We start from the raw sequence: 19970 nt of genomic DNA on the forward strand, positions 1-19970 counted from the left end.
CCAGAGTGCCCAGTTTGAAGCTCACACGCTAACCACTTCCTCGCTCAATCACCCTGGGCAAACTGCTGCATCTGCAAATGGAGTGATTAACAGGATCTACGTCAAGGAGCAGTTGTAAAGATGAAATGAGGTAATGACTGTAAAAGTGCTTTGAGGGCCAGGAATGTGGTAACCGCTACGTAAGTATCACCTACTAATGTTATCACCAGATTGGCACACCCAGTTCCATCAGCAAGGTCTTCATAGTTTATATTTTAGTTTATACGTTCCAGGTTATTTTGCTTTTCTTATTCTCAAAGAAAATTCATGTTGAACACAGACAAGTACTTTTCGCATTTTAGGGTTTTACCTCCCAAGTTTCTGTCCTTCTCCACTAAAAGCCTTGAACCTCAGTCTAGGTTTTACGTATTCTTGATCCTGATGATCCTCCATATCCAGATTCACGTGGCCTCTGTGAACCAGGTGCTGAAGCTCCGGGGGAATCTCTCTTAAAAGAAGAAAAACCACAGTGAGATACCACCTCACACCTGTCAGAATGGCATTAATCAAAAAGAACACAAATAACAAACGTTGGCGAGGATGTGAAGAAAAGAGAACCCCTGTACACTGTTGGTGGGAATGTAAATTGGTGCAGCCACTGTGGAAAACAGTATGGAGGTTTCTCAAAAAACTAAAAATAGAGCTACCAAATGACCCAGCAATTCCACTCTTGAGTATGTATCCAAAAAAACAAAAAAGCACTAATTCCAAAAGATGCATCCACCCCAAGGTTCACAGCAGCATTATTTACAATTGCCGAGATATGGAAGCAACCTCAGTGTCCATCAACAAATGAATGGATAAAGAAGATGTGGTATATATATACAATGGAATACTACTCAGCCATAAAAAAGAATAAAATTTTGCCATTTGCAGCAATACGCATGGACTTAGAGGGCATTATGCTAAATGAAGTAAGTCAGAGAAAGACAAATACTGTATGATATCACTTACATGTGTAATCTAAAAAAATACAACAATCTAGTGAATATAACAACAAAAAAAGAAGCAGACTCACAGATATAGAGAACAAACTAGTAGCTACCAGTGGGGTGGGGGGGAATATTGAGCTAGGGGAGTGGGAGGTACAAACTATTAGATGTAAGACGGGCTACAAGGATGTATTGTACAACACAGGGAACATAGGCAATATTTTGGAGTAACTGAATGGAAGGTAACCTTTAAAAATTGTATGAAAATAAAATAAAAATTTAAAAAAAGGAAAAAGTTTTAGTAAACTTTTTGAAAAATGAGTCTACACTGTTGAGATTGTGATAGTTAAGTTGTGAACTTGAAAAGAGCAATTTTTGCTTAATTTATAATTTAAAAATTTCTGGGATGATTGACTAGTTCTCGTAGATATTTCTTTCTTAAAGGTGCATCACATTATTCCTTAGTAATTCCCAACATAGGAATTTTGTTGTCACAGGGAGGCTGGAGTGCTTCTGACAGAAGGCCAGATTGTAGGGCAGCAATTTACACCTAAGTCGGCATTAGAAAATCCCGATGAGGACATAACAGTTAATGTGGATATTTATTTCTAAACACCCTGGAGGAAGTTTGGAAATTTGACGGATGATTTTGATTGTCGTGTGATTCATGCATGCTGCCCTACTTTAGGGTCAGGATCGGGGCAGGAGATGCTCTGTCTCGGGGTCTCAACTTACACAATGAAGACTTGTCGGGGGTTCCACAGAACCACTGAGGGTCCCACCAGGGGGTCACATGGATGACAAGGCTGTTTATAACGCCTGAGCCTAAAACCTAAGGCTTAGGCTCTATCTTACATATAAGCAAAAAAAAAATTTTTTTTTTTTTTTTGGTATTGTACAAATATGCTTTGAACTTTTCAGGAACTCATCTGCCATATAAACAGAAGGAACACTGCACTTTGTTTTGTTTGGAACTGTACCAAGTGCCTGACTGCAATGCCACTTATAGTAATTACGTTGCCAAAGTCACACACCTCATTATTCTGTTTTTTGTGTGTCGCATCTACATGAAAAGTGCTAGACTGCACACAGGTGCGGTCTAGGTCAGTCTATCTGTCTACTCTGTTATGTCTTCTGGTGTAATCATACCTAGGCATTAGACGTTGAAATATGTTTAGTTTTATGATAAATTACCTTCCTTTACTTCTTCACGATATTTAAGATAAATTTTATATGAACGTTTTTAGAAATAATATGCATAGATCGATGATGTTATCTATAAATTCTTCTTTGAGGATGGTGAAGACAGTGTTACAAAATACCTGTTACAAAAAAGGGACAATGATGATGCAGCTGATAACCACTATCTGACAATCATTTTTTTCAAGGAGTCTTTTCTAAAATTGTTCTTGATCATAATCTGTACTTGAGGATATGGTGTAGCTCAAATGAAAAAATTCTCTTAGTATACCATGACTGACCACTAGCCTACAACGTCCGTCGAGTATTTTCATTTAATAATAAATTAGTTTTGATCTATGTTATAGCACATTCATCATCATGTTCTTTTCTTCTTCCATCTGGAAGCAAGCGTCATTTCAGCAGTCATGTTGACCTTTACTCAGCAGATGAGCACTTCCCCCACCCAGTGGCTCCCAAGCTCTGCCCAGTGACTCTGCAGGTTTCCAAGTCCACAGCACTGACTTCAACTCTTACCCTTCTGTTTACCACCAGCATACACTGCCTCCCGGGTCAGCTTCCCACCTTTCTGCATGACCTCCCTCCCGCTTACAGCACTTCTTGCTTTTCTTTGGTATTCTGACATTACCTTCATAGAATTCAAATACAAAATCCATGCTAATTAGTTCTAAAATGCCTTTCCTTTAGAGCTCCTTGACCACCTCAACTCCGATGAGTTCCCATCTCCACTCCACTTCAGCCACTCTCCTTGGACAGATTTCATCACTTGGAAAAGCCCCACCTTCGATTCCTGGATGGAGTGTAACCTCCTGCTCCAGCCCCTTCACTGCTACTTACACCTCCCAGTTCATGACCAGCCTGATGCTTTTCTTCAGTTGTATTTCTACTTAGGGATGATCACACTGTCAGCTAGTGAAAGCACAATGCAGAAAAGCTTTACATAATCGTAGCAAAATCACTTGATTCCTCATGCTTTAGCCAGAAGGCCTGGTGAGTTATGATGTTCTTTAGATGGGTCGGAGCACTGTAAATCTGGTTTACTTTCACAAAGTGTAACTTCAAACTAACCTTCTGAAATCTTCTGCCAGCAGTAATGCCACTTTAAAAGCTTTCTAATGTAAGTTGCTGAAATTCAGGCATACATGCAATGAGTCACCCTGTCAACAGTAAGCAGGACAGTGGCTTAGTGGATGAGCAGCTACCTGCTAATCAATTCACTGATTTATTACATTATGATACCTCTGCTCAGAATTGGGACCACAGCTTCATTGGATTTTGAAAGTGACCAATGACCACTGCTCCCCCCCACCAAGTTAAGAACCACTTAACTTACAGATAGCAACATGTCCTTTATATACTTAAAAATACCCTTCCCCCCAGCAACCACTTACAGAATATATTCCAGTATCTCACTCTTAAAAACCAGTAGAGCACTACTGAACGGCGTTCTGTTTACAAGAAAAAGAAGTTCCACCCTCAGTAACAAATAGAATCCAAGTAACACATCTTACCCTCTCTTAACAGACTCCAGAAACTGAGCATTTGTTGGGTCACTGTAAGGTCTCAATTCTCCATCGTCTAAGCTGAAACCATTGCTCCACAGTTTAAGCAAAATCTGAACCTTTTGGGCGTAGGAAAAAAATACAAAAACGTGTCTGCATTAAACAATTTTAATTTTCAAATGTGATATTTATGATTTACTTTATTTGTACTATTCTTTATTCAGCTGAAATAAAGATATAAACGAAGCCACGTGTGAGATCTATACTTAGCTTGATGAACTGACAATGGCTGAAATAGCAACGGTCCCATCGCTGGACCCTGGCCTTGAAGTCCAATTATTTCCGGTTCACTGAGAAGACCAAAGTCCTGGGATCATCCAGCTGCCCCTCCACACCCACCCTTCCCCATCATCTCTACATGTCTTCTTTTGTTTTTAACATGTTTATTTGGTATAATTGCTTTACAATGGTGTTAGTTTCTGCTGTATAACAAAGTGAATCAGTTATACGTATACATATATCCCCGTATCCCCTCCCTCTTGTGTCTCCCTCCCGCCCTCCCTATCCCACCCCTCTAGGTGGTCACAAAGCACCGAGCTGACCTCCCTGTGCTATGCGGCTGCTTCCCACTAGCTATCTATTTGACATTTGGTAGTGTATCTATGTCCATGTCACTCTCTCACTTCGTCCCAGCTTACCCTTCCCCCTCCCCGTGTCCTCAAGTCCATTCTCTACGTCTGCGTCTTTATTCCTGTCCTGCCCCTAGGTTCTTCAGAACCATTTTTTTCCTTTAGATTCCATATATATGTGTTAGCATATGGTATTTGTTTTTCTCTTTCTGTCTTACTTCACTCTGTATGACAGACTCTAGGTCCATCCACCTCACTACAAATAATTCAATTTGTTTCTTTTATGGCTGAGTAATATTCCATTGTATATATGTGCCACATCTTCTTTATCCATTCATCTGTTGATGGACACTTAGGTTGCTTCCATGTCCTGGCTATTGTAAATAGAGCTGCAATGAACATTGTGGTACATGACTCTTTTTGAATTATGGTTTTCTCAGGGTATATGCCCAGTAGTGGATTGCTGCTCTACCCGTCTTCTTCTCTGCCGCAGAGCTAAACTATTTATGCCAGGGGGCCAGACAGAACCTCCAGAGACCCTCTAAGGCTAAACTATACATGTTTAAAATGAAACATAACTCCAAAATTTCAAAAGGTGAAAACAAAGAATGACTTTAGGCATTTCTATGTTTATAACTCAGCTAATTCTACATCATGATGGTATGTCATTTATAATAATTATTATAACATATATGTAAGCTCATTTTGACAGTGAGTCATACGTTCTTTCAACAAATAGTTACGTATCTCTAAGTGCGAGGCACAACTGAGATATAAAATACAAAATTTAAGTATGAAAACTTACATATAATTGTAAGTCCTTTTAATCCATGCTTCAAAAAATAACAGAACAAAAAGAGATTATATTATCAATTTTTAATTTTATAACAGACGGTAGTAACTAGAGGCAAAAATCTACAACTTTTCATTTTCTTTCTGTACGTACATCTTGCAACTGAGTTTCTCCATAGATGTATTCAGACCGCTTACAAAAGGAATTACCCAATCTGTACCCTCCACCTGTAAAAGACTAAAACACACACACAGCAAATGAGCTAAAAATTCACTGAGGCTTATCAAGCAAAATGGTATGATAATGTGTGATAATATATTTTAAAACTATATCAATTATAATTAGCCAAACTGGTTTATATTTTCCAGGAAATTTTTATATTAAAATAAAGGTCTTATATTACAGAGAGGTATACTCTAGTAAGAAATTATGTTTCTTCCCACAAAAACATTAGTGACTCAGAAGCTGAAATAACTTAGGCCAACCTTAAACTAAGAAATGCATTTATACACTGAAATAATATTTTCAAGTAGAAACAGACTTTAAAAACCCACCTTTAATATTTTATGACAAGTCTTATAATAATTATAGTTCTTGAATATTTCACAAAGTAAATAAGAGTTTCATAGAGAAAGGAAGAATTTTATAAATGAGTATAAATTACCCTGAAGAAAAGCTCCATACTTACAAGCTGCTTTGATTCAACTGTAACAAATCAACTAGACTGTACTTTTTGTTTTGTTATACTAATTACAAGCTCTTCTACTTTTCAGGTAAGATAGCTTATGAGGTAAAACTGCTGTTTCTTTTAATCACCATTCGTATCATAAATGAGCTATTAATCATCACATTGCTTTCCTTTCTATAGACTAAATTGTATCAATCCTATATTTTTCTTACAGAATTGGAGAACTTGCAAGAACCAAAATTACCTGAGACTTAACTGAAAGAGAATTTCACACTGTGGGTAAAGAACGAAATGAAAACTAAAAGTTAAGTTTCGTTTAACAAAAGCGGTTCTGAGCAGCGGAAGACTCTCACAATTACCAGACAGGCCCCCTAGGCACACTGGACACCTACTGAGCCATAATCCCTGAGGCCACGTGCTGGTTTAGAAAACCTCCCAAATGATTCTGATGAGGGAACTCAGGTTGGGAAATGCTAATTATAAGAATATATGACAATTATACACAAAAAGATACTTGAAGTCTTCTTTGATATACCAGTACTCTGCCAGCTGACATAGTTATAAAAGCTGTATAAAAGTTTTATAGGAATTTAAGGCACAAAAAGAACTTAGCGGAGAAAGGAGAGCCTTTCAACACACAACGGTGAAGCACTTGGACCTCCACAAGGAGAATAATGAACCTCGATGTAAACCTTATAGAAAATTAACTCAAAATGAATCATAAGTTTAAACGTAAAAAGAAAAACGATAAAAAATGTTCTAGATAACATGAAAGAAAATCTTCGGGACCTACAGTTAGATGAAGAGTTCTTAGACAAGATATCAAATACATAAAAGGAAAAAAAAAGGATAAACTGGACTTTATCAAAATGAAAACTTTTGCCCCGTGACAAATCCTGGTAAGAGGATGAAAAGACAAGCTACACTCCAGGAGAAACTATCCGCAGACCATATATCTGACCAAGGACTCATACCTATTAAAATATATACAGAACTCTCAAAAGTCAACAGTAACAAAACAAACAATCCAATTAGAAAATGGGCAAAAGTCAGTTTACTGAAGAGGATAATAAAGATAATGGCAAATAAGCACATGAAAAGATGTTCACTATCACTAGCCATTAGGAAAATGCAACTGAACATGATTGATTAGCCATTAAGAAAACACAAATCTAAACCACAGTGAGTTATCACTACACACCTATCAAAACGGCTAAAATTATAAACAGTGATATTACCAAATGCTGGCAAGGATGCAGAGAAACCAGATCCCTCACACACGGTGGAAAACGGTTTGGCAGTTTCTTAAAAACCTAAACATATACATACCCTTCGACCAGGCAGCTGCACTCCTGGGCATTTATCCTAAAGAAATAAAAACTAATTTACATACAAAAACACAACTGCTCACAGTAGCTATATGTCTTCCTTTCTTCCTTCCTTCTCTCTCTCTCTCTTTCTATTCATTTAGTTAGTTGTGCTGGGTCTTAGTTGTGGCAGGTGGGCTCCTTAGTTGCGGCTCGCCAGCTCCTTAGTTGAAGCATGCGATCTCTTAGTTGCGGCATGCATGTGGGATCTAGTTCCTAGCCAGGGACTGAACCCGGGCCCCCTGCATTGGGAGCATGGAGTCCTAACCACCGCGCCACCAGGGAAGTCCCAGTAGCTATATTTCTAATGGCCCAAAACTAGAAACACCTAAAATCTCCCTCAATAAGTGAAGAGTTAACAAACGGTGGTACATCCACACCATGAGCGCTACTCAGGAATAAAGAAGAAGGATCTACTGATACACTCAATAACTGATGGATCTCAAGGGCTTAAGCAGAGTGAAAAAAAGCTACTCCTAAAAGGTCACATACTGTACGATTCCATTTGTATAACATTCTCGATATTACAAAATTACAGAGATGGAGAACAGATTAGTGGTGGCCAGAGGTCTACTGAGGGCGGGGGCGGTGGCAGTGACTCTAAAGGGGGCCACCAAGAGGAGACTGTCGTGATGACGGACAGCATCCAGATGGAGGAGGTCACCACGCAAATCTGCACCTGTGATAAAATGGCACAGACCTACACACAAACCCTGCACCAAGGTCAAATTCCTCCTTTGCCACTGAACTATAATTATGTAACAACCGCTGGGGGAAACTGGGTGAAAGGTGCGTAAGACCTCTCTGCATTCTTTGGCAAATTATCTGTGACTCTATAATTATTTCAAGATAAAAAGGTAAACAGAGAAGTTTCACAGAAATGTTAAGAAACTGCCTCAACTTTCGACCATTTGTAGAAAGATTACATAGACTTATAAAAATAAAGCAAATATTTGAAACAAATATACAGTTAGGAAAACAATGTTTGCAACTAATATAAAAATCTTTAGGAGCTCAAATATATAAACAGCAAATTTAGTTTTTTTTTTAAACTTTAATGTTACATTGCTTTTATCTTTTACTATTTATTTATTTTATTGCTTGGCAACGCTGGGTGGCATGTGGGAACTTAGTTCCCTGACCACGCCCCCTGCAGTGGACGCTTGGAGTCAACCACTGGACCACCAGGGAAGTCCCAATAGCATATTTAGTTTTAAAAATTCAGCCCTTACCTTAGATTTATCATCACCCGAAGCTCTTGTGGCTTCATTCAGAGGGACAGCCCCATGTTCCCTTGCCTCTTTGAAAAGTTCATTCACAATTTTCCCAGTTGAAGGTCGAACTATATGTAATCCACTGCATTCATGTTCACTTGAATAGAACCTTTAAACATTACAGTTCATGAATAAAAACAGAATACAAACATAAACTGCTTTAAGGCAAAAAGCTACACAGTCTTAGGAAATGACTTTTATTTAAAGAGCCATTTCTAAGGCCTTTGTGGAAATATTTAATTTTAAAAAACGGGATTAAGGAATTAAGTAGTATCAGTAGTTTGCAGAGATTCTGGTAGCAAGTTCAGCATCCCGCCTGAGAACTAACTAGTTTCTTCCTCACTTACCCTCTGTAACTGCTTATCTATCACACGAATCTCTTTGACAGCTGACAACCAGAAGCTAAGCCTCTTCCCCCGAGGAATCCACATTCAGTAGGACCTGGTCAGTGAAGAGACTTCTATATTTAGATGCTGTAAATATCTACATCTAGACCACAGGGCTACACATCTGAGAGTTTACTTTTCAGAGAGTTCTGATTGAAAAATTATAACCTCCCTGTGTTAAAGGTAAATAACTTAGACCACAAACAATTTTCTCAGTGTTAACTATGTAGTGAATAATTTCTCCTTTCTTTTCTATTTCATAATGGTCCTAGGGAATATAAACATTTCCTTCGCATAAATTAGTACCCTATTTTATCTTTCAAGATTTTTTACAATCAAGAATATCGGAAAATATAACCAATGAAATATCAACATGGAGACTTCCAGAATAAGGTGACAATCAAAGCTCATATCCTTGACTACCCATACCCTCCAATTCAGTTCCCAATTTGCACTGAACTGACTCACAAAACAAAGCGGGAAAATTATATCAGCACTGGAGTCTAGGAATAGAAGTCACCGTCGGGACTTTCCCGAAATTAGTACATGCAGAACTAAGCAGCAAAGGGAAGGGCAGTCCAGCTCTCAAGTCACTGCAAGTGGAAGAAAGATCTACACGGAGAACAGTGGACACCAGCAGAACGCCACTAACAAGGCCAGCTCACAGCTACTGAGCGGGGGGTGGGGTCGGCTCCAAGCTGCTAGTGCTCTGGTCAAGTACACTGAGGACTAAGTCACCCAGAGCAGGGGCCTACGGAAGCCTTCTTGCCCAGCTGATGCTCAGAGGGCCCGGTACAGACAAGCAAGGCCGAACGCTGCCACGGCGGGCTCGTACGACAGGGGTCAGTGTTAGAAGGCGCTCGACAGCAGATGCCTTAAATGGCAGCACTGAGAAAGGAAAGGAAGGGAAGGGAAGGGAGGGAGGGGAAGCGGGGAAGGGGAAGCAAAGCTTCCTGCTGCAGCTACTCCTGTTGTAGCCCCTTCCCTCCTGTCTCTTGTCCCTAATCTGGCAAAGTACAACGATAGAGTTCCTTTTTCCCAGCCTTGGTGAGAAAGACCTAACAGGAAAAATCTGACTTAGGAAAAGATTTACTAACTTCTTTACGGTCACTGATTTTTTATTACCGGTATAAGAAATCTTTGCCTACCTCAGGGTCTATTTTCTTCTAGAAGTTTTATTGTTTTCCACAACCCATCCTTCTCCTCTTTTATAAGTATACCTACATACTTGACTCTCCTTCTCTATTTAAATTCATCTGATCATCAACGTTTGTCCACTCCCATAGATAGCAACCTCCTCTATACAGAGGACTCTCAAATACATGTCTTTAGACCTTCTTACTTAACGGCCCGGTGCTGAACTGAAAAGCACCTACTTGAATCCAGTTCATCTCTTCCCATTAACGATCACATTTTCCCTGGATACCAGATTAAGAAGCTTTCAGTCTTCCCTCTTTCCCGTTCACTCACTCTCTATATTCCACGTCATCACGTTTCTACAATAAATTCTTTGAAAGTATCCCACACCAATTTCACCCCTTTCTGCTCCATTCCACTGACACCATCCTAACCTCAAATTTTATGACCACATTCTTTGGATTACTGCAGCTGTCTTCTTCTTGATTTGTCTCCTTATCTTGTTCTTCCCATTACTATTTACCTTATATGGTACTGCCAGACCTACTTTCCCAAAAGTATAATAATAATAACTAACATTTATCAACTGCTCATTTAATCCTCATAACAATGGCATTATCCCCACTTTCCAAATTAGAAAACTGAAGCTTAGGGAATTAAAAAAACTTGTCCACGGGCAAAACCTTATCAGAACAGAGAGGAAAAAAAGATAGAAAACTGAGGAGTGTCTCTGTCTAGAATCAAAGCTTTATGGCTCTACTATAGTTTTTACGGTAAAAGCTACAGTGAAAAACCTACACTGGCTTCCCCCTGCCTTGCGCACAAGAGCAGCCCTCCCCGGCCGGCAAGGCCAAGGCTGCATCAGGTCTGGATGCATAACATGTGGCTGCGTCAGGGCTGGATGCACAACGTGTGGGCCGGCGGCAAAATGAAGTAGGAGTCTCCTTGCTCAGGGTGTTCTGAGAATTTCAAGACAGTCATACAAAGCGCCAAACCAAGCTCGCGGCCCTTCCCGGACAGGGGCTCTGGGTGAACGCTGAGGGCCCCCGTCCACAAAGCGCACACGGCAGCGCCCCGCCCGCCCAGCCTCACCTGCCACGAGTCTACTCAAGCTCTGCTGCTCCTTTCTGGCTCGCTCTCGGCATCTTTATTATTTTTTCTTCTGGGCCTATTTCGTTCCTTGTCTTCTGTGCTCATCCACATCCTAATAATCTTTTAAGGCCCAGCTAGGTACCAACACTGTGCTAGACATCTTATACACTTATTGAATTCTCAAAACCATACTAGTGTCTCATGACTTGTAGGGGACATGTTTTTTAAGTTCTTACATTTTTGAACAAGGAGACTCACATTTTTAAAGTTCTATTTGTGACAGAGAAGCTTTTGTGGATGAATATGTAAAAGCAGTTGTCAGGCTAACTTCTGTGAGTTTTTCTGTAGGTTCTGCCCCCCCTCTTGTAAATTAAAAATAGATCACACGACGTCTAGAGTGCTTAAGTTTCACGTTATGTACACAGTGAAAACATACTGGCTTAAAATGACAATGAACAGATGAATGTTTTGATATCTAATGTTGTCCAAGAAGGTGGACCTTTAATTAAGACTGTTTTCTGTACCAGACAAAGCGGTAGACATGCAATGAAACCCGGCAGATGTCAATGCTGAATATGAAGTCAAGAGAACTGCATACTTAGTATTCGAAAATATCACACTTCGCAAGAAGAAAACATTGCCAATAATTTGCTTCACATTGTATTTTAAGCAGATTAAACATAGTAAAAGCATCAACCAATATATTTAAGGCAGCTCCTCTTTTTGGATATGTAAATAATTCTAGAAATCGAATCTGAGGCACAAAGTCCTTAAAAATTGCATTATCAAATTATAACTGTTAACGGCAACACTGTTTCAGATAGCATAAAAGAGAAAAAACCACTCATTGAAATATCTTAAGGATTATATTCGAATAGCAAGGAAAATATTAATACACTAATCTTGTTTTAAGAAGTCAAATATTTTGATTTGTTATACCAACAAATTAAGTCATTCAAAATCTGTTCAAACTGGGGAACAGTGGCCAAATAGTTAATGAGTAAAACTTTGGTACATTATTATTTTGAGCGTTTTCAAAATTTCAGAGACTGTATAGATTAAGGAAGCAGTTAAAATATATAATATTTTATATATATATTATATATATATGTCTATGTATGTGTGTATAGGCATACACACATACACAAACATACATATTAAATAAGAATTAAATGAAAGGGAAGGCTATTCAAACAGTGCCAAGATACCAACCTGCAGATTATAAAGGAAAAACTGTACCTTCCGATGGAGTAGTGTGGTGGTCAGCACCTTAACCAAGTGAACATAGCCCCAATAGTGGGAAAACCTGAAACCATATGGCTCCTGATGTGATATAATACATAGCAGAAAACATCACTAACTAGTGTTCTTAACAAATACGTTTAACAAGAATCTCATCGTGAGGAAACAATGACCTTGAATGTGGGACATTTTAAAAGACATCTGGCCCCGGCTCTTCAAAGTCAATGTAATAAGCTTTAGATTATATAGATGAGCTAAAAGCAGACAACAGAAAGGTTGGGAAAAATGCTCTGGATTCAGATACCAAACAGGCATCATGAGTGGAATGCAAGGTCCTTGGCTGGATCCTGAACCCGAAAGGCTCTAAGGGTATCTGACTATAGACTACGGATTAAATGATTTATGCAATTAGTGTTCATCTTCTAAGGTGTGATGTGTCATCAAGGTTATAAAGGAGTGTGGGCTTCTTCCTAGGGGGTGCAGGCTGAAGCCGCTAGGGATGAAGTGCTATGATGGCTGCAGTTTACTTCCAGGTGGTTGAGTAAAAGACAGCGTGTGCACCAATGTACTGCTGTACAGAACATGCTAACAACTGGTGAATACCGGACCAGACGCAGCATATGTTCATTGTCCTTATCTTTGATTATCTATGGATTTTAAAATTTGTAAAATAAAAAGTTGGGGTGAAAATTATAAATATTATTCTTTCTTTCCATTCAGGTTCAGAAAGGGATGTCATTTTACCTCCCCTACAGAAAGAAAGAAGGCAGACTAGTGACAAACAAAAAAGAAAGAATAACTGCCAGTGAATTTTTCAACTTTTGGTAAAAGAACAGACTTTCTGAAAATGAGATATAATGGGAAAATTCACGTTTCTCCCCAGTAATGAGATTTGCAATACCAAAAGGACATTAAGGAAAACGTTCCTGGAAACAAGAAAACTCATGACAATAAAATATACCTGGTTCTCATCTCTTAAAACTTCACTGTTGGTGGTTTTTATAGTTCAGGGATTTTAACAATAGCAAATACTATCTAGAAGATCACTATTAGATGGGTCGTCACCCAACAGAAGGAAAGACAGATTCCTGAAGTTATAGATTCTTAAGTGAAGGACAGAAGACACAGAGGGGCTCCACGGATGGGCTTTAAGAAACACAAAAACCCTTAAAAACGACTGACAGAATTGTACACAAGTCTTGTTCTGGGGGAGAGGGGGTATAGCTTTCATCAGATCCTCAATGAGTCCAATGACTCAAAAAAGAACCACGGTGCCCAAGAAAAATACTATTCAGTATACTATGCTATGTGATGTCTATCAAAATATTAAGTATTTAATATAATTTTCCCATAAGTTTCTTCTGGCTTTCTGACTATTAAAGTTTCAGAAATAGTATCTAAAGAACATTTATTTTAAGAAGTTATAGTTAAAAATAAATTCCCAGGGCCATTTAAAATAATGTGGGATTAGTGAACTAAAAAGGGATACAAGTTTAAAAAACAAAACAAAACTTACCTTTGAGGTGGTGTTCGTGGGCTTTTAAAGGCTGTAGCATGAGGTCTATCAGATTTGGAAGCTTTGCATTTCACTTCATCTTCATATAATTCTGCCAAGGCCAACTACAGAATAACAGATTTGTTATAAATATAGTATAAAAACACTAGAAATAAACCCTTCTACACAATGACAAGTTATGAGTAGAAAATTAACTTGTAATTGAGTAGTAAAGATGTCTAATGAAAAATGAAGGCTGCTGCTTCAGAAGATGACTCTCTTCCAAAATAAAACCACTGCATCTCTCATTTATAAAACGAACCAAAATGCCACATATAGTAGAATAAATTAAAGTTACCATAATTGTTTAATTACTTTCAATGAACTATTCAACAGTTTCAAAGACTATTTGGTAACAGATCATTTTCAAAGTTGGACCTACAATTCTTTTAAAAATACTTGAAGATGTTTCACGCTAATGTCAGTTTGCTCTCATCAGATCCCATAAAAATATTTCACTTAGCTGTTCAAGTTTTCAAAATCTGAGTACATAAAACAATTCCAAAATCATTCTACTTAAAAGTTTACCAGACATATAAATTTCATCAAGTTTAGGAAAAGGAGCTTCTTTTCAATGAATGATATATACAGTTTATAAAACTTTTAGAAAGCAATATTACCAAATTATGCTTTATAGATATATGGCTGGACATCTTCAAAATGAAATAAAGCATGGTTTTTGAAACTGGAATTTTAAGAAGTTATCAAAATATTTCATTATCATGTAAGTAATTTTGTTCCCACTTCTGACTTCCTTGGACAACTCAAAAACTTTCCTTTATGCCCCTTGTGGCTATTTAATTATAATTGGCATGACCATAATCTTTGGAAAATTAAAAAAAAAAAAGACAAAAAAAATCCCCAAATCCCCCCAAAACCCAGATGAAGTGCCCCTTCTAGAAACATGAGAAATATGAAAACTATCTCCAGGGATTCTTTCCTCAGTAGGAAAAAAAAAACAGGGAACTGGGGCAAAGTTAATTCTCTGAAGATTCCATTAATCAACCTTTAAAATACGCACACAAGAAAACAAAAATGAAAGTCTTTATTTTTCCCACCTAATTTTTTACTTCCACCCCGTACACATATGTCAACTTTCATATTTTTAACATGGAAATTTTGCAGGAAATCCTAATTATAAAAGTGCTGTGTAGCCTAAAAGACTTATTAAAATCCTAACTTAGGCTCCTACTGTGTGAGCTTGGGCAAATTATTTAACTTCTCTGAGCCTTAGTTCCCTCATCTTTTAATGCCTATTAAAAAAATCCCTTAGAGGTATTACATAATGTATGTGAAGCACAAGGCAAGTGCTCCACTACCAGAAGATATTATTAAGAAATGCTCAGCAATGATTGTGTCAGTGTTTCATTTCCCCCAAGGTTTCTTTTCTTCCTGCAGTGTTATCTATATATCTTCTACGGTCTTTTCCTACTTATCCTCTCCAAAAGGAGAAAACAAAACGAAACAAAAAACCCACCACAAAACAAACGAGAGAGACAGAGACAGAGACAGACAGACACTCTGACTACTTGGGCCCAAAGTTTTCAGAAATTTTTACCTCCCTGAAATTTCTTCAAAACCGTATTCCTTTATGGATTTCCTCATGAGCTGATAATATTGCTCCATGAATTACTTTTATGCTATTCCTATTCCCATCAATGAAAATGTTTTCTGTATGTCAAAGGCCCATTTCAGGCATCCTTCACGAAGCCTTTTCTAATTTTCTTAACTAAAGTGGTATTTCTTTTCCAAATCCTTATAGCACATTTATATTAAACATTACATTGTCATCACTTGTGTACTTTTCTTACTATTTCATCCCCCCTACTATAATTTAGGTTTCCCAAATTGTTTCTAACATAGCACATGATAAGCACCCAACAAATTCTTGTTGAATTACGTAGACTACAACTCAACATGAATCATAAAGAGACACAGATAGATAATGTTATAGATTTAAAAACTGAGATTATGTTTGCTATAGTTTTGTACTTTGTTTTTTGCTTTAAGAAGGTTTGAATAAACCCTGTCAATCAAATAATCTTCTTCTATAAAATAAATGAATAATGCAAACAATGTCTTTTGACTCCATGGAATGTGGAATATATATTAACAATATAGGAATATGGAGAAAATTACACTACAGCAGGGGGTCCACCTAGCTGAAAGGTCCAAGTTATCACCAGTACATCATTAACTTAGAGGAAAATGAATGATATTTAGAGGGAATTAATGCCAGGATCCATGATGTACCTGAAGCATCATATGGCATAAGTTCATAAGCAAATATTTTAAACAAAGTTAATGTATATTATTTGACGTAGCAAATGACACCACATCAGAAGAGGACATTAACTGATGCCCTGGTTAAAACCAGTAGAAAACAACGACAAAATCTCCGTCAAATAAAGAGATAAAAATGTGTGCATTGTGAAGTAAAGATGCACGGTGAATTATCAGGACAGACTTCCATGAGCTAAACAACTAGATTATGAAGATATTTCAATTACACAGAGAGAATAAAGTATGTAAGCCCTGATAATCTTTCCTCTAGAATTTGAAATGTGAAGAATGTGAGAAAAGAACCTGAAATTGTGGGTGAGAACATCAAATACATAGCAAAAGATGAAAAGTAGTGGAATTCCCAGTCTTAGAGGGACAACTGCCAGGAGGGATAACACAGATGTTTCAATCTAGAATAGCAACGTCAGCACCACCTGGGGACCCTTGAAAACGGCAGATGCTCAAACCCCAACCTAGACCAAGTGATTCAGAAACTCAGGGCTGGGGTCCGGTGTCCGTGCTTAAACAAGTCTTCCAGGTGACTGATGTATGTTAAAACTGAGAACCAACGATACGGGACACTGACATCAATAGGACGAGGGTACCTGTGACAAGTGCAACACAGTGCCAGACATCTGTACACTTTTCTTACTGACAGAACTCCCCTCTTTGCCCCATCCAAAGCCCCCTCGGAACCCTAGGAAGTACTGAAGTTATTAGCCCCAATTCTCCTCAACTCCAACCTATATGGAAACAAAGAAATAAAAACAGAAATCTTTTTCTTTTGGTATCATTCTGGAGGAAACCTGGGACAGAAGCATAGGATCAAATACCTTAACTGTTACCCCCGTTGTGTGGATGGACTGAGGGGCATGAGAAGAGACAAAGGGCTCTGAAAATGTTCACAAACGCTAATGAACACTGAGGTTTTGGGGGTGAGTACTGTCACTAACAATCCTATCCCAAACTTTCCCACTGAATGTTCCCAATTTTGGAGGAGGAAAGGACCTAAGATCTACTCTCAGTGTGAGATCCATGGGAGATTTCTGAATTTGTGAGTCAGAGGCTCACGCTTCTGGGAGGCTTTTTGGGAGACGACGATCCATCTTTCCTCTTGCGGTGAATGAGGAACTCTCTCCTAATGTAGATGCCGGCAAACCCTACACTGCATGGCAGCTAAGAAACAGGCACTTAGTGGTACTTTTGCTATTTCCAATTATACTGTGAAAGACTCTTAGAGCGAGTTGTCAGGAAAGTTAAGGAGTATCTACTGAAAATGGAACCAAATGGGTAACTCTTAAAATAAGCATGGCTAGATTAAACAATAAAATAATCCCCCAAATAATCAATAACCAAGAAACCAGCTGGGGAGACAACATTATCCAATTCTTTTAAATCTTTGATACATACTCTATTTCTTCATATGCCATCACTTGGTTGTTTTCAGGTTTCTTTGCAAATTCTTCACATTCTTATTAAATTCTAAGGGAAACACTATGGATACTTAGTGTATTTGATATTCCAAATCACATTCATAAAAAATCAGTTATCTACTTGAACCTACCTACCAGAAGGTAGACAGGGGATGGAAAAAAAAACAAACCTCAAAAACCCTATTTTCTAATTGATGGTGGAAAGGAAGGAATTCTCACAATTGGCGACATCTACCACAATATCTCCAACAATTTATCATATCTTAATCCAGTGGATGAAGTATAAATTTGTCAAGTATCAGGTGATCATTAACCAAGCTGTTCTCATTTTTCACATAAAAAGAAGAAATAGATTTAAATTAGAGAAAGGATATTAAGTCACATAGTTTTAAGTTTAATAGCATTAACATGGACTAACCAGTGAAAGTTATAGTATTTTTCTCCTTTAAGGGAAAAAGAACCAAATATTTACCAGGCAAGTCTGATCCAGGATAATATGGGACTGAACAGACACTTTATAGACATTTCTTTATTTCATCCTTGACACCACCATCACCTCCAGTTTACAGATAAAGACACTGAGGATCAGAGAGGTTAAGACATTTTTCCGATATTCACATAACTACTAAGTGTCAGGGTCAAGATGCAAACCGAAGTTGTTCTGACCAGAAACTCCATTTTTTCCCTGACAGTCCATGCTGCCTCGTAGTGATACCGGTCTTCAACAGAAAATACGAGGTGGATGAGACCTTCCTGCCCCTTGATTCTGTTTACTGCTACTGAACTGACTTATGAACACTGGAACTCTTCTACATTGAGTTCATCTCCTAACCTGACACCCATCTCTCCATTCTCCAAATTTGTCATTTTATGCACTGCTTATTTTGGCACTAATTCATACTCCATCTCAAAATGTTCTGTTAAATATATGTGTATCTTATTTCTGCAAAAAATAGGTAGAAATGTCTTTTATACTTCTATGCCCTTCAACAGTGTCCAGCACCAACTGTGGATTTGAGGTCCTATTTATCTCTGCATTCCCGAGCTTAGCAGTATGTTACATGGCAGGTGGTCAATATATGTTTGTTCAAAGAAACAGAATTAAGGTGTAACAATGAAGTAATAGAACTTTTCTATCAAGGCTTGTGGATTGAGTGTCATTTATTTTTAATTATAGCTCCCTACAGATGTTTACTTTTTGAATTTTATCAATGATGTTACAAAGAGTTTAAAAAAAAAAAACCCCTCTAAAATGAGTAGTGTGAAGCATCTGACGGAGCAAGATTTGATGCGCTGGTATTTAGCTAACTAATGTCAATGTCCTGTAACATTACAAAGTTTTATTTCTCTGTTTCTTATGTGCAATGTTTTCTAGACTCTAAGCTGTTACAACTAGGCTGCACAAGCCGTAGGATAAAATACTTTTTAGTTCACCCCTTTAAAAGGGAAAAGTTATCTGATAAAAAGGAACCCTTTTTACACGTTAAGTAATCGAGCCACAAACAGCATGCAAGACAAACAAGATCAAACCAGCCCACGCTGTGACTCGATTTCCCCACGGCCACCGCAGAGCTTTCTTCTGCAGTGAGTCACACCGGAGCATCAACCGGCGAAGCACTCAACTGACTCCTAACCTCCCAAACGCCATTCGACATCAGCAGCTGCTTCTTAAACTGCAAGTGGGGTGGAGGGGAAACGAGACAGGGGAACCACTGACAGCCGGGCTCGGACACTTGTTTCCACCGACGCCGCTGCCCGGCGTGCCGCCTGGGGCGGACCCGCGGCGCCGGAATCACAGTTCGGTCCCCGGGCCGGTCTAGGGAAGCTCGGCCGCGGCCAGGGCGGTTCCACACGCCCCCGGCCGCGCCGTCCCCGACGCCGCGCCCCCGCCCCGCCGCTCGCCGCACCTGCAAGTCCCGCGCGCTCGGGGGCCGCGGCCCCGCCGCCCTCGGCCCCTCCTCTCCCGCCTCACTGCCGCCGCCGCCCTCCGCCATCTTTCACCCGCTCCCGGCACCGCCGCCGCCGCCTCCGAAGCGTCTCCCGCGACTTCCGGGGCCGGTTGCCTGGCAACCGCGGGGCGGGGCGGTCCCTGCAAGCCCCCGCCTCCCCCGGCCCCGGCGCGCCCTTCTTCCGGCGCCCGCCCACCTGTGCGGTCCCGCTTCTCTCCTTAAAGGAAGTTGGCTCAGAATTTCCCCGCCAAGAAGCCTCTGCGTAAACCCGGAGGCTGCTGGGCGCCGCCCCGGAGGGCAGCTCGGACTTGCGTGTTCTTTTAACCCCACAGTGAAAACGTCCTCTGGATGTTTCATCTGATGAAAAGTGCCACCGTCCTTTTCCAGTCTCGGTCACATTCTCTCATTTCCCTGCCAAGGACTGGGGGGTACGTCGCCCCCAAAGCGTGAATTGATGTTGAGGAGGAAG

The 19970-nt window shown here is 39.3% G+C and overlaps 1 protein-coding gene across 2 annotated transcripts in view; it reads right to left on the reverse strand.

Moving 5' to 3' along the window:
• UBXN2B (UBX domain protein 2B) overlaps nucleotides 1-19590 on the reverse strand; it is a 31143-nt gene extending 11553 nt beyond the window's left edge. Inside the window, exons 1-7 of one of the 2 annotated variants that reach the window (XM_057532208.1) lie at nucleotides 19460-19590; nucleotides 13798-13901; nucleotides 8383-8533; nucleotides 7113-7148; nucleotides 5249-5332; nucleotides 3683-3792; nucleotides 350-487 (exon numbers count right to left, since the gene is read on the reverse strand). In XM_057532208.1, the coding sequence (XP_057388191.1) occupies nucleotides 350-487; nucleotides 3683-3792; nucleotides 5249-5332; nucleotides 7113-7148; nucleotides 8383-8533; nucleotides 13798-13901; nucleotides 19460-19546 (710 nt within the window). In that variant the 5' untranslated portion in view covers nucleotides 19547-19590. The remainder of the gene's footprint in view (nucleotides 1-349; nucleotides 488-3682; nucleotides 3793-5248; nucleotides 5333-7112; nucleotides 7149-8382; nucleotides 8534-13797; nucleotides 13902-19459) is intronic. The other variant, XM_057532209.1, reaches the window with a different exon arrangement.
• Nucleotides 19591-19970: the final 380 nt, after the last annotated feature.

The sequence above is a fragment of the Balaenoptera acutorostrata genome, chromosome 17, assembly GCF_949987535.1.
Source record: "Balaenoptera acutorostrata chromosome 17, mBalAcu1.1, whole genome shotgun sequence".
In the NCBI taxonomy this organism is placed as follows: Eukaryota; Metazoa; Chordata; class Mammalia; order Artiodactyla; family Balaenopteridae; genus Balaenoptera; species Balaenoptera acutorostrata.